The sequence below is a fragment of the Toxotes jaculatrix genome, chromosome 21 (genome assembly GCF_017976425.1).
Source record: "Toxotes jaculatrix isolate fToxJac2 chromosome 21, fToxJac2.pri, whole genome shotgun sequence".
In the NCBI taxonomy this organism is placed as follows: domain Eukaryota; kingdom Metazoa; phylum Chordata; class Actinopteri; family Toxotidae; genus Toxotes; species Toxotes jaculatrix.
This window is the reverse complement of record NC_054414.1, coordinates 1,088,888-1,101,471: the sequence shown is the minus strand read 5'-3', so window position 1 is coordinate 1,101,471 and position 12,584 is coordinate 1,088,888. Positions and strand designations below refer to the sequence as shown.

The following is a 12,584-nucleotide window of genomic DNA, read 5'->3' as shown; positions in this document are numbered from 1 at the left end:
TTGCTAGGATTCTCCTACGCCGCTCTCTGTCCCTTTAAACACACTCGGTCCTTTCCGGACTCGCTCGGAAAACACCATCGTCATCGTCCCCCTTTTTCACTGCGGCTCCATCGCCGAGCGGACTGGCCCGCTTGCTCTCATCCGAGACCTCAGCGCATACGGTCGGATCTATTAAACCGCCATCGCCGGTCCCTGAAAGCCTTCGGCTCGCGTACAAATGCAAGCTATCAAATGTGTGGTGGTCGGCGACGGGTAAGAGCGATGCTTTCAAATTACAAATAAAGAAAAAACCCCAGAACAGCAGCACGTTTTCTCATGTGTGATTCAGTGATGCGTCCACGGATGGATGGATGATGGGAGGATGCTATGTAGGGAAAAGGAGCGGGGGGCTCACCGATCTGTCGGTCGCCCCGGTTTTCTGTGGTCTGCTCCGCGATGTTCGACACATCTCCCCAGTTATGTGCTTTGTGGCTGCGTTCGGTTTGCTCGCATCGTGCCACCCCGGGTTCATTGTAATGGTAGGAGCGGAGCGCCTCGGGATGCTATGCGGGAACACCTACACGCCTCGCAGGCCACTGGAGGCAGGCTGAAGTGCTGATGCACGCTAAGGAATTTGTGGCCCTGTCAGTGGCAAACAGGCCCCGCTGCCCTAATTCTGCTCACAGTGTGCCTTTTCTTACTGCATCCACTGCCCATTCAGCTGCATGCACTGACAATTGGAGTAGGATTTTCTTCACTGCTGTTTCTAAAATCTCAGTATCATTGCTACTTGTAAATGAAGGCCAGGAAAATTGTCCTCTTACATAAGCTAAACCAGCAGAGTACCCCTTTAATGACAGGAAGACCACAACTTAATGGTTGATTGATTGATTCCTTATACTATTGTCAGTAATTTTCACTCCTTCCCTCTTGTTATTTACTCATCCTCTATTTCATAGAGAGCTACTGTGTTCCCTCAGGCAGTATGAATGTAGGCCAGTGTCTGTGTGGCACACATTGAAAGGTCGGAGCAGCAGCCTGCCTTTGCGTGAACACATACAGTCCATACAGATTTACTTTCTGTACATAGTACAGCGTGGAGCGTGGAGCTGAATTAGAAATGTGCACTCATGTACTCTCTCTGTTGTCCCTCTTCCTCAGGGCTGTGGGTAAGACCTGTCTGCTGATTAGCTACACCACCAATGCCTTCCCTGGTGAATACATCCCCACTGTGTGAGTAAGCCACACGCTGCACATGAACACTCTCACTATTATTTGCTGTAAGCAGCGGCTTTAGCTTATAGGAACATAGCATCATTTAGGGTGAAGTGCTCTGACAATATATAAATATGTCACAGCTGAGTGAGAGTTTGCATTTCTGGTGCACTGTACTGGCACTCAGTATCTCTGGATTTATTAGACCAATCAATGAATATGATTGATTTATGGTAATTTTTTTTTTTTTTCAAATAAGAATTTTGCATCAATGCTTTGACAAAAAACAGACTGTCCTGCCTGGTCATTTTTATCTACAAACACTGAGTTATGAAGTTCAGAAACTGCTCGGTGTTGACTTGCTAGCTTTTTCCCAGAAATTTCCACTACATATTATGGTCTTCATCAGATAAGCTGTCACTCAGATAGTTCAGTTGTTGACCTAAGGATGAACCTGCGATCACGTCATTTACAACGCGAGTCAACTCCATGTAGACTTAGCAAACCCCCCCTCAGTAGTGAGATGTCATTGAAAATATACTATATCACTATATAAATGTTAATTCAAGAAAGTGATTTTAGTGTATCACAGAGGCTTTGGTGTTTTTTTCTTTATCTGTACAGCAAATATGAAACCAACCCCAGCTTCATTTGTGTCATTGTGGTTTAGATTCAGGTTTTCTTACAGAACTCAGAAGTTCTGAATTTGCTTTATCTCTTTGTACTAGGTACTTGATTTCCTGCATTTAACTGCATGTTACTCAGTGTAGTGTCCTTCCTGCAGCTTTGACAACTACTCTGCTAATGTGATGGTGGATGGGAAACCAGTGAATCTGGGCCTTTGGGATACAGCAGGACAGGAGGACTACGATAGGCTCAGACCACTGTCTTACCCACAGACGGTATTCAAACTCCTTCCCCCCACCCTCCCCCCAACACACGAAAACACACACACACACACTAAAGGTCTATAACTCAGATTGGTCCGCACAAAGATAGAAGTACACACACACAAAGAGAGACTCATGCACCCTTATACATACATGCTCAGCTCTGAAAGTGCTCTGTCAGAAGCCTGTAAAGGATGGAGCGGTTTGCACCAGCTGTGTAAGTTCAAATGTACGTAAAAGTTGAGTCATTACAAAGTGGAGATTTACGCGTCAGTACTTGTGCTGACTACATGTGCTGCACCAAGCAAACCAGTTCTTACTTAGCAATGAATTGTTACCAACTGCCAAGTATGACCTGCTTAGACTGAGGAGTAAAAGACATGGAATGGATTATGGTGGACAGATAGACATATAATGTGATCAGTATCAAAAATAACCCTAATTAAGATGATTTAGGTATCTAGGTAAGAAACCGGAAATAAAAAAATACATTAAATAAACATGACATGTTGTTATATTAATATCTTGACATAATGTGAGCGCTTTCTGCATGTTTTTAATTAAAGCAGCTGATTAATAAGTCACTCTCAGGACTTAAAAATAAACTTCTGTCAGGATTATTTTTGTGGCTTCATGCACGCAGACTCAGACACACACACACAACAGATCTTACTCTCAACTAGCCATCTCTCTGGTTCTCTCCCAGGATGTGTTCTTGATATGCTTCTCCCTGGTCAGTCCGGCCTCCTTTGAGAACGTCCGAGCTAAGGTCAGTACGCTGACTGACCCCCCCTCCTTCCCACCCCCTTGTCCCCTCCATGCCGAGTCTGACCACAAGGAGGCACATCTATGGCTCCACCTGGCTTATCACACAGCTGCCACAACACCTGTTACAGACCTTGGCTTAGAACGGTTCGGATTTGAACTCATTCTCCCTGGAGTAAAGGGGGATGTGGTTACAGGGACATGTTGTAAGACGAGGTCTGAACAAGTCCGAACTCTCTCTCCACAGAGGGAGCGTGATGGCCGGCTGTGGTTTGGTCTGCTGAGCGTCATGAGACGCTCTCATATGAAATCACACTTTGCTTATGGTCAAGCCTCCCTCTGTGGAGTCTCTGTGCTCCTGGTCTTGTCAGGATTCTCTTATCATGTGATGTGATGTGACTGAGGAGGTTGCTTTGCCTGAGGGTGGTTTTTTTTTTCTGTTCATACAACTATGCTTTCTTTCAGACCGATCTATTAAAGACACACTTTCTATTTCGCACAGATTCTGTTGAATATCATCGTGGAAAGGCGCTCGTCGCTCTCCCTCTGCATCCAGCTAACTCTTCTCTTTCTCCTCTCTCACTGACTTTGTCCTTTGTATATGCATATGTACGCTTGTGTGTGTGTGTGTGTGCGTGCGTGTGTGTGCGCGCGGTGCCTCAGTGGTACCCTGAGGTGAGACACCATTGCCCCAACACACCCATCATCCTGGTGGGCACTAAGCTGGATTTGCGAGATGACAAGGACACCATTGAGAGGCTGCGAGACAAGAAGCTCTCCCCCATCACCTACCCGCAGGGCCTGGCCATGGCAAGAGAGATTGGTAAGGCTGCGTGTGGCATGTGCTCAACTGTGGCTGGATGTGCTTTGCATGAAGATTCAGTCATTTATTACCATTTATGTAGCTTCAAATGGTGAGTGATGTACGGCATATCTAGCCTTCTGATAAGTGAGGTCAAGTTATTATCAGAAATATTGAACTAGACTAAAACAGAACATAAAATAAAATCGCTAACTTAAACCCTTCATGATCACCTCTTTGTGCAAACCCTACTAGCATACTGCTAACCTTCTAGATAGCCATCAGCAACAATGTCAACAAAGGTTACACACTCATCTCTTTGTTTTTGAATCTTCCTGAGACTTAAGCGGCGTCACTGAGAACTGTGTTTCCCATCATGCCCTGTTCCTGGTCCCCAGGGGCTGTGAAGTACCTGGAGTGCTCCGCGCTGACCCAGCGAGGCCTGAAGACGGTATTCGACGAGGCCATCCGAGCCGTGCTCTGCCCTCCGCCCGTGAAGAAGAGGGGGAAAAGGTGCACCATGTTCTGAGGAGCAAAACACTACTCTAACCACCACACCACATCACCATGAACAACAACCACTACTTCCCTGAGAGGATGAGAGAGGAAACTAGCGAGAGTGAGCGTGCACTGCTGAGATTGCTTTCTTTATATTGATGTTTTTTCAGAGCGATATTGACGACAAGACCAATATTTAATCCGATTTTTTTTTTTTACCATTACTGAATAGTTCATAGGTTCTGAAAGACATTGACTGTCCACCTACTTTGTACTCATAGAACCACATCAAGTTGCCATGAGGGCTGATAAAGGTTTCTATTACTCGTCTTCATACTGTAACATCTCTTCTTTCTCAGCCATGCTTGCTTGAATTAATGCAGTGTTGACTAGATAGAAAGTGAACTATGAATAAGCCTTCAGGATCGGAAGTTACCCTTAGCCTCTGATCTAAGATCAGCATTTGGAACCAAAATACTACTGCCTGTGCTTGTGAAATTTCACATATTGAAGATGAGTCTAACATAAAGATAGTGTTCCTCCTTTAAAAGAAACGAGAACGATATGTTGAAAGTAAATTCTGGTTTATTCCAACAAAGCCTCAGGTAGTTTCAGCCATCATTTCTATTGGTTATGACAGCCTTGTGCTCACTGATGTACTGCTGAGATCTTTGTGAAGGTTCTGGCCTTCAGCAGCTCACTTTAACTTAGAAGGTTAAGCTTGGCCGTGGCTAGATGTAACAGTGGTGTGACTGCTCCAACATCTCAGCAAATACTTCTGATGAATACAATAGGAATGATGGACAAGACTAAACACATTTATGTCTGAAGGGATTACAATCGAAGAGACTTAGCGATTATTATTATTTAAACAGCAACCAAAAGTAAGAGCAGAAACTTTCCCACCTTTTCCTCGTTTTTAGATTTTCTATTTTAGCCTTGCACAAATTCATGAAGGTTCATTCTGATCTTAGCCAAGTGTCTTTGGGTAACTTTATCTAACTGTGAACACGTGACAGACGAGCATGCCAAACATGGGGGCCGTACAACCTTGCTGCCTGAGTTCTGCCTCTGGGGGTGGAGGAGCTTGCATGGGTCTTAAAATATTCTGTCTTAATTTATCCCATTGTTTAGATCGTGTCTCCGTTCCTGTGTGTGTGTTTGAGTGTGTGCGTGTGTGTGTGTGTTTGAGGGCGTGCATATGAACGCCGGTGTTTGTGCGTTTGGACGAGCATGTGTCGGTGATCAGTGAGACAGTGTTGTTGGACAGCTTGGGATAGCGCTTAAAAGACAGTATTGTTTTAAGCCGAGTTTTTAGTGTCCAGTTTTTGGTACTATTTCATATTGTATTGTAGGAATACACAAGACTTTTCAAACACTCTGTGGACATAAAGAAAGAAAAAAAAATGGGTATCAATGACATCTAGTGATGTACAGAATAATCCTTAGAAAAGGAATGCGTTATGAATATCTATCTACATGTACCTGAATATTTAGCTCTTTAAAATTCAAACTAAAGGGATTATAGTTGCTCATGTTGAAGTTAGAAGTGTTGCTAACAGTGTACAATAAAGGGGGCCAATCTTTGCGGTGTTTGTCGTCTGGGGCAAACGGCGCAGATTGCACCTTTATGACATGCATTTCTGTGTGGTCGCAGGCCTGCAGCGCGTCCGTCTCATCCCTCTCCCCCTCGTGTGTGCGGTGTGGCGAGGCGCGGCGCTGCAGTCCGCTCTGTCACGCTGTCTTTGGTTGGCATAGCAAATTGTGTGGTCGAATCATGTCGCGTGGTCCTGCCTAGCTGAGGTGTCGAACATGTAGCTGAGAAATGCAGCAAAAAAAAAAAAAAAAAGAAAAGGAAAAAAAAAAATTCTAATCTACTATTTTGCATGGAAGTTCTCTGGTTATTTGACCCACTGTAATTCTTAGAGGAGAGGTTGTATGATGAAATGCATTGGCCATGTACGTATGTAATGTAAGATGACTTGTATACTTGTTTTAACTGTTTGTCTTATTTTTTATTACTTCATGTTTGTGTGGTGAAATATTTCAATTTTTTGTATACTAAATACAAATGTATATGTAAAGTACTCTGCCTTCTGTCATGAATCAGTGAATCTGTTTCTCTAGATTTTTATATGTATATACATTCACTAAGCACTTTATTCCACACTGATACCGGGCAGTTCCTCCCTTTGCTCTCATTGATTCCACAAGATATTAGAAACCTTCCTCTGAGATCCTGCTTGGTTCTGCTGGATTCAGGTCTGGAGACTGGGAGAGGCTTGAGATGACTATAGCTTTGTGACATGGAGCATGATCCTACTGGAAGCAGCCATTAGAAGATGGTGAACTGTGGCCATGAAGGGATGAACATGGTCAGAAACAATACTCAGACACACTGTAACATTCAGACCATGATTGATTGGTGTTAAGGCCCAAAGTGAACCAAGAAAACATTCCCCACACCATCACACCACCACCACCAGCCTGGACTGGCTGCAGCCTCAGCAGAAATCCAGATCCATCAGACCAGGCTACGTTTTTGGAACCTGATGTGGTCTCTGCTGCTGTAGTCCATCCACCTCAAGGTTGGAGGTGTTGACGATTTACACCAAAAACATATAGCAATAAGAGTACACAGCATCTGAGGCATTACGACTGTATCGTCCACATAAAACAATGCATATGATCTAAAATTCATCTCTTAATTGTCATTACTCAGATTGTTTCTAATCTCATCTGCAAACATACTGAGCCACAACACAGGAAATCTGTTGGTTGTATAGTGGGTGCTTTTATTTAGTACATAAGATTGACCTCTGTGTGTGTATAAGGCAGTGAGGCAGGTTGCTGTTGTTCTTCCTCTGAGTTTAAGGGGTCGACATTCTGAAGCTGACGCTGATGCTGATGTGGCTCATGTTGGTCAGCAGGCCAGAAATCCTCCGTCCACAGGCAGAGTGACGCCATTAGTCATGTTGCTCTTATCGCTCAGCAGGAACAAAATGCTGTTCACCACGTCCTCCACCTCTGCACACACACACACACACACACGCAAGACGAGCTCAGTTAACACAGGGTTATCAAAGTGTGCGTGTACACACAAATATTAGGTTCCACTCGTTTGTTGCACCTCAAGATCCTGACTTTGAATACCAGGAATCATGATGATGAGATATATACATGTATATATAAAAGGACTTTCCAATTTCACAAGACACATGTAGACTGCATCGGCAAGGACGGCTGAACAGCTGCTCCATTGTTCTACAGACCAGGAATGAATCCACATTCCTGAATCTGAATCAACTATCGGGCTTCTTTTCAGCTCCCTGGTGTGAACTCTGTGAGGAGGCTGAATGAGTCTGAGCGGTGGGAACACACCCACCAGGTCCCCCACTTTTTTTTTTTTTTCCTGAAGTGGACCACCTAAATGTCAAGACAAAGTTCAAAGTTCATTTGCCTTCATTATAAGGAAATCGATCCCAGTCTCATGTCTGCATTTCTTTGTCCATCTCTCGGACAGCAGAAAGAAGCTGTGGCCTCTACACTGACATATCATCACCATATGAAGTTGTTGTGGCTAACGAGTTAGCATCTAGCTCTCAATATGGAAGTATATTTCCAAAAATGTTGAACTGTTCCATAAAGGTGTGCAGATATGAACCAGAGCTCAGCATGCTGGGATGGTCTCTGCGATCCTGTACAGGAGAACAGCTTTACTTTACACACTGCTCTCAGCTCACATATCTACATGTCACTGTACTACAGAACTGAATTCACGCATTTGCCCCAGATAACCACCATCGTCCTACAGCGTCCTGCTGTACTGGAAGCCAACACTATGTAAACGCAGCTTGCTGTGTCTGACCTGCGAATCGGCCCAAGGGGATGCGAGACGTCATAACCTTGGCTTTCTCCGGGTCACTCCAGCCCAGGCGTCCCATCTCAGTCATCACCACTGTGGGGTTCACGCTGTTCACGCGGATCTGAGCAGAAAACAACACAATACTGGCACTTCAACATGGTGGCACCTCCTCCTTTAGTAGACTAAAACTTTCTGGTAGAGAGGGCAGAGAAATACAGCTGTGTAGCCTGTTGTTACATTACTCATATTTTGTAGAGAACAAAATCCTGTGGGAATTTGAAAACCCCAAACCACAACAGTACAAGTGGCTCCAACCAGAGAAACCAGCTAGAGGTTCAGTTGTTTGGATGTGTTGCAGCAGAGCAGCAACTGAAGGTTGTCATAAACCAGCGAATGGTGGACAAAACCAGCCCTCATAAGTTTTCATAGTCAGATTTAAGTTGGACATAAGTTTCTGGGACTCTGGGTCAAAAAGGGGCGTAAAGAGTGATGGTACCTGGTGGGGTCCGAGCTCCAGAGCCATCACTTTAGTCAGCATGTCCAGGGCTCCTTTAGTGGCACCTGAAACAGTATCAGGGACACAGAGACAGAAACAAAGTGTGCTTGAGGACAGGATACCACAGCAAGGTTCTGGCTCAGTGCTGAAACAATCCGGCACAATGGCTGGTCCTCTCTTACTCACAGTAGACAGCATGGTCTCTGAGGGCACACTGTGAGGCCTGGCTGGACACGTTGACAATGGAGCCTCCGGATCCTCTAGCCTTCATACCACGAGCCACAATCTACCCACAGAGACAGAGGTTTGGTTTGGTTACGTAGAAGCAGTTTGAATTTAAACTGATGGTGTTTTTTTTTTAAGAACAAATAGCACCATCACATACTCTTATCCACTTAGAGCTCATCTATTCCACATGTTCCCTTACACCTAAGTCTGAGTTTACAGTCCATTTTCGAGATTTGCGACAGGGGTAAGTTCATCGTGGTAAAGCTGAGATAGAGAGCAACGTGTCATCTTCTTAGAAGTGAACATATTTACAGATGCAAGACTGTAATAGCAGCATGTACAAAACAGAAAAGAACTGCATCCCAGGACTGAACCTTGAGGCACACCACTAGAAATAAAGAAGCCATTCATTTACCTGGGATACATGCAGCACAGCTTTCACATTCACATTGAAAGACCTGGAGACAAAAGATACACAACAGGTATCACAGGATGAAGATGTAAATTCTGACTCATGTTTGACATTGAGCTGTATCCTGCGATCGTTTACTGCTGCAGCGTCTTAGATTGGGGATCATCGAGTAGCTCGTATTCGCCTTACTGGTCAAACTGGTCGGGGGTGACCTCCAGAAACGACTGCAGGTTGGCATAGGCGGCATTGTTCACCAGCAGATCGATGGGGCCTACGTTTTGCAGGGCCGCCTCCGTGGCCCCCCAGTCTGCCAGGTCCACGCACACCGGGGTGATGGATGCACACTGCAGGAGGAAACCGAAGTCGGTGAGGATAATAGAAGAAGTAGATGAAGAAGAAAGAAATGAATCCAAATCACTCTGGAGTAAGATCATTTACCCTGAGTGTTCAGTCCAGAAAGAGGCTAAAATTAGATTCAGCTTACAAGATTTAAGACCATAGAAGAAGAAGATGAACAGAGCAGAGTGTTGGAGAGAAAAGCAGACACCTTAAATGATAATGAGCAGAGAGATGGAATTTGGCTCAGTGGGACAGATAAAACAAAACAGAAGAGTATGTATAAGGGGGGGGTCAGAGGTCAGGGGCAGAGGCCCCTCAGATGGGTGACAGAGTGTGTTTGTCCTGGTGAGGGTGGGGTGGGGATGTGGGGGTGCAGTACCTCCTGTATCAGACTGTTCAGGTCAGCCTGCGTGCGCGTGACCGCCGTGACCTCTGCCCCACAGCGTGCCAGAGCCAGAGCCGTGGCCCTGCCGATCCCTAAGACACAAAACATCCATAAACACAAAGACTTATTACAGAGCGGAGCTGCTGCTGTGACACCAGAGCTGACACGCACACACACACACACACACACACACACACACACACACACACACACACACACACACACACACACACACACACACATTCCACACATGTCTCAGGCTGGGCCACACTGCCATCCATGAACAAAAGCTTTTTTTTTTCCTTTTTTAAAATCCCATTTTCTCTCTGTGATGGAACTAACAAGAGTTTTTGAGGGTATGTGAAAATCATTGTTCACATCTATAAGCAGAGTGTGCAAACGTTTCATATGTGGTGTTTAACATGTGACACAGTGTTTATTAAACAGCTTCTTTTGTGGTTTATCTTATTCTGGACTTTTTCATTGTAGCCAGTCAGCAGCACAAGGCAGGATGTAGCCAAGTCAGGCTGGTGTCAGGTAAGCATCATGAGAGATGACCGGTCAGGAGCAGGGATAAGGTAGGGTGCAGGTAAAGGGAAGATGAAACACATCTCTGCACCCAAACCTTGGACTCTAACACCACCATCACCATCAACGTGCTGATGCACTCCATCAAAAAAAAAAAGGGGGGGATTTTCTGGCTCATGACTGGAAACCTTTAATACAGCTTTCCTGCTTCACCAGAAACAGGACAGCTGTGGCATGACAATCAAAAACCAGAATGTGGCCTGATGTTGTTTGCTTGGTCGGATGTAGGGAGGTAAAACACAGAGAAACCCAACAGTTTTTTTTAATAAATGCAATATTTGCAAAATTACACTTATTAGAATATTAAATCCTACTATGGGAAGTGGACCCATTTATTTGTAAAGTCTCAGTCCCTGTGTGTGTGTGTGTGTGTCTGTGGGTGTGTGTGTCCTGCAGGACTGTGATTTTTTAAAAGCAGCCTCATGGTGTCAGTGTAGGCACTGCAAACACGTTGTGTGTGTGTGTGTTCAGTTGCGTAAGTTGTTGTCTTCAGTCTTACCTTTCCCAGCTCCAGTGACCAGAGCTCGTTTACCCGCAAATGAAATCTCCATGGTCGGTCCCTGTCCGCAGGAGGATCAGCTGCAGGTTCGACTTACAGGAGGACGGACACTGTTACAGCCTAAAGAGAGAGAGAGAGTGTGTATGGGGGGAATCAGTCACGTGACTGGTTCATAACTGACTAATCGAGCTAAACTGAGCTGCCTCTAAACATCAAACCATTAACCCTGCACCCAGACGCTGCTAATTCATGGTGTGTGTGTGTGTGTGTGTGTGTGTGTGTGTGTGTGTGTGTGTGTGTGTGTGTGTGTTTGATCACAGCGCGGACATACTCACCAGCGGCGAAGCAGGTAGAGCGGCGGCGGGGAGTGATGGGGGCGGAGATGGGGGCGGGCTGGCCCCAGGCTCCAGGCTGCAGGAAGCTGTGTGTGCTCTGTGTTCCGCTGAGCACAAAGATTAAACTTCCACGCAGTTAATGGTCAAAAACATGTCTGCATGTTTGTCCTGCACAGTCACTGTGAACAGGCAGAAACCACCACGGTCCACGAGGGTCCCTTCATCCAGATAACTAGAAAAACTTATTAACAGTATTTGCACAGATGTATCCATGTTGCAGTTTGGTTTTTAATGGGTCCAGGTTTTCATATATCTGCAGCATTCAGATCCTTTACTTACTGCATGAAAAACCCTGCAGCATTATTACAAAGAATACACAAATCCGTTTTCAGGTTTTGGTGAGATATTGGATCATTTGTTGGAATGAAACTGATAGGTTTAGAGATGAAAATCACTGTAGTGGACCTGCTAATAACTCTTCTTCACTATCACAAGATTTGTTTTCAGTTAATTCTTATGTATAAATTATAACGATTCATTTTGTCTCCAAATACTCAAACCAGCCAAGTCTGACACCAACAATCATGCCACACATGCATTTTTTTCTCATTCTGATGTGAACATTAACTGAAGTTCCTGACCTATGTTATGCATCACACTGCTGCCACATGATTGGCTGACTGTATAATTGCATGAAAATACAGGTGTCGATCGGCGCTGCAGGGGAAGCGCCGCGTTACGAATGACCGGCAGAGGGCGCTGAGCTGCAGCCGAAAGAGTTTCGACCTTAGAAACAAACAATCACAGAGCAGAGCAGCGACTGAGAGCTGCGTCAAGTTTGATGGAGTTTAGCCAAAGCGATACCAGAGGTACACTTTTAAAAAAAATAAAAGCTTTACATTTTAACAACACTGTAAAGCATTACCATTCTAAGAAGTCTGACATTTAATTCGTAAATAATTGCATAATGTTACCAGTTTTGCACAGAAATGAGCTTGTTGTCAAATAAGTGGGAAATGTAACTGACTGAAACCAATGGGAATAAATGGTAAAGAACTGTGGATACAATGTGGGTTCATTGCAGATGTTTAATAAAACTACATGTCCTTACTTGTATGAACCCAATAATGCCAGAGTTACTATAGTTTTTATGTTTCTTTACTGACAATTAGGCGAGTGTCCACTCAGGTCGTCTTGCTTTACCTGATCACTGAGGAGAAATCGCGCCTTTCCATGTTTTACTTTGAAAGAGTTGACCGGAAAAGAAGTGTTATAGTCATGGCTGACT

At 44.7% G+C, this 12,584-nt stretch overlaps 2 protein-coding genes across 3 annotated transcripts; one reads left to right on the top strand and one right to left on the bottom strand.

Annotated features, from left to right (window-relative positions):
• The first annotated feature begins 122 nt into the window (after positions 1-122).
• rac3b (Rac family small GTPase 3b) lies at positions 123-6,330 on the top strand. Of its 2 annotated transcripts, none has more exons than XM_041067326.1 (6): positions 123-252; positions 1,141-1,212; positions 1,979-2,096; positions 2,791-2,853; positions 3,513-3,672; positions 4,050-6,330. In XM_041067326.1, the coding sequence occupies exons 1-6, from the start codon at positions 218-220 to the stop codon at positions 4,178-4,180; spliced, it is 579 nt and encodes a 192-aa protein (XP_040923260.1). In that variant the 5' UTR covers positions 123-217; the 3' UTR covers positions 4,181-6,330. The 2 variants fall into 2 exon arrangements, with proteins under 2 accessions (XP_040923260.1, XP_040923261.1); XM_041067327.1 differs by having other exon boundaries at positions 1,141-1,216.
• A 576-nt stretch (positions 6,331-6,906) lies between these two features.
• Positions 6,907-11,404, bottom strand: dcxr (dicarbonyl/L-xylulose reductase). Its single transcript, XM_041067325.1, has 9 exons — positions 11,297-11,404; positions 10,962-11,081; positions 9,869-9,966; positions 9,340-9,494; positions 9,154-9,196; positions 8,697-8,796; positions 8,511-8,575; positions 8,018-8,135; positions 6,907-7,176 (listed from the first exon to the last, which is right to left on the bottom strand). Exons 2-9 carry the CDS (start codon positions 11,011-11,013, stop codon positions 7,073-7,075), a joined length of 735 nt encoding a protein of 244 aa, XP_040923259.1. The 5' UTR covers positions 11,014-11,081; positions 11,297-11,404; the 3' UTR covers positions 6,907-7,072.
• Between the last annotated feature and the right edge of the window lie 1,180 nt (positions 11,405-12,584).

Bases quoted from the DNA above. Each gene is read 5' to 3' on its own strand.
- rac3b (XM_041067326.1), top strand. From the start codon at position 218: ATGCAAGCTATCAAATGTGTGGTGGTCGGCGACGG. The intron at 253-1,140 runs GTAAGAGCGATG...CCTCTTCCTCAG, and splicing joins TGTGTGGTGGTCGGCGACGG to GGCTGTGGGTAAGACCTGTC. The intron at 2,097-2,790 runs GTATTCAAACTC...GTTCTCTCCCAG, and splicing joins CACTGTCTTACCCACAGACG to GATGTGTTCTTGATATGCTT.
- dcxr (XM_041067325.1), bottom strand. From the start codon at position 11,013: ATGGAGATTTCATTTGCGGGTAAACGAGCTCTGGTCACTGGAGCTGGG. The intron at 9,495-9,868 runs GTACTGCACCCC...TTCCTCCTGCAG, and splicing joins TGAACAGTCTGATACAGGAG to TGTGCATCCATCACCCCGGT. The intron at 8,797-9,153 runs GTAAATGAATGG...CTCTGTGGGTAG, and splicing joins CTGTGCTGCATGTATCCCAG to ATTGTGGCTCGTGGTATGAA.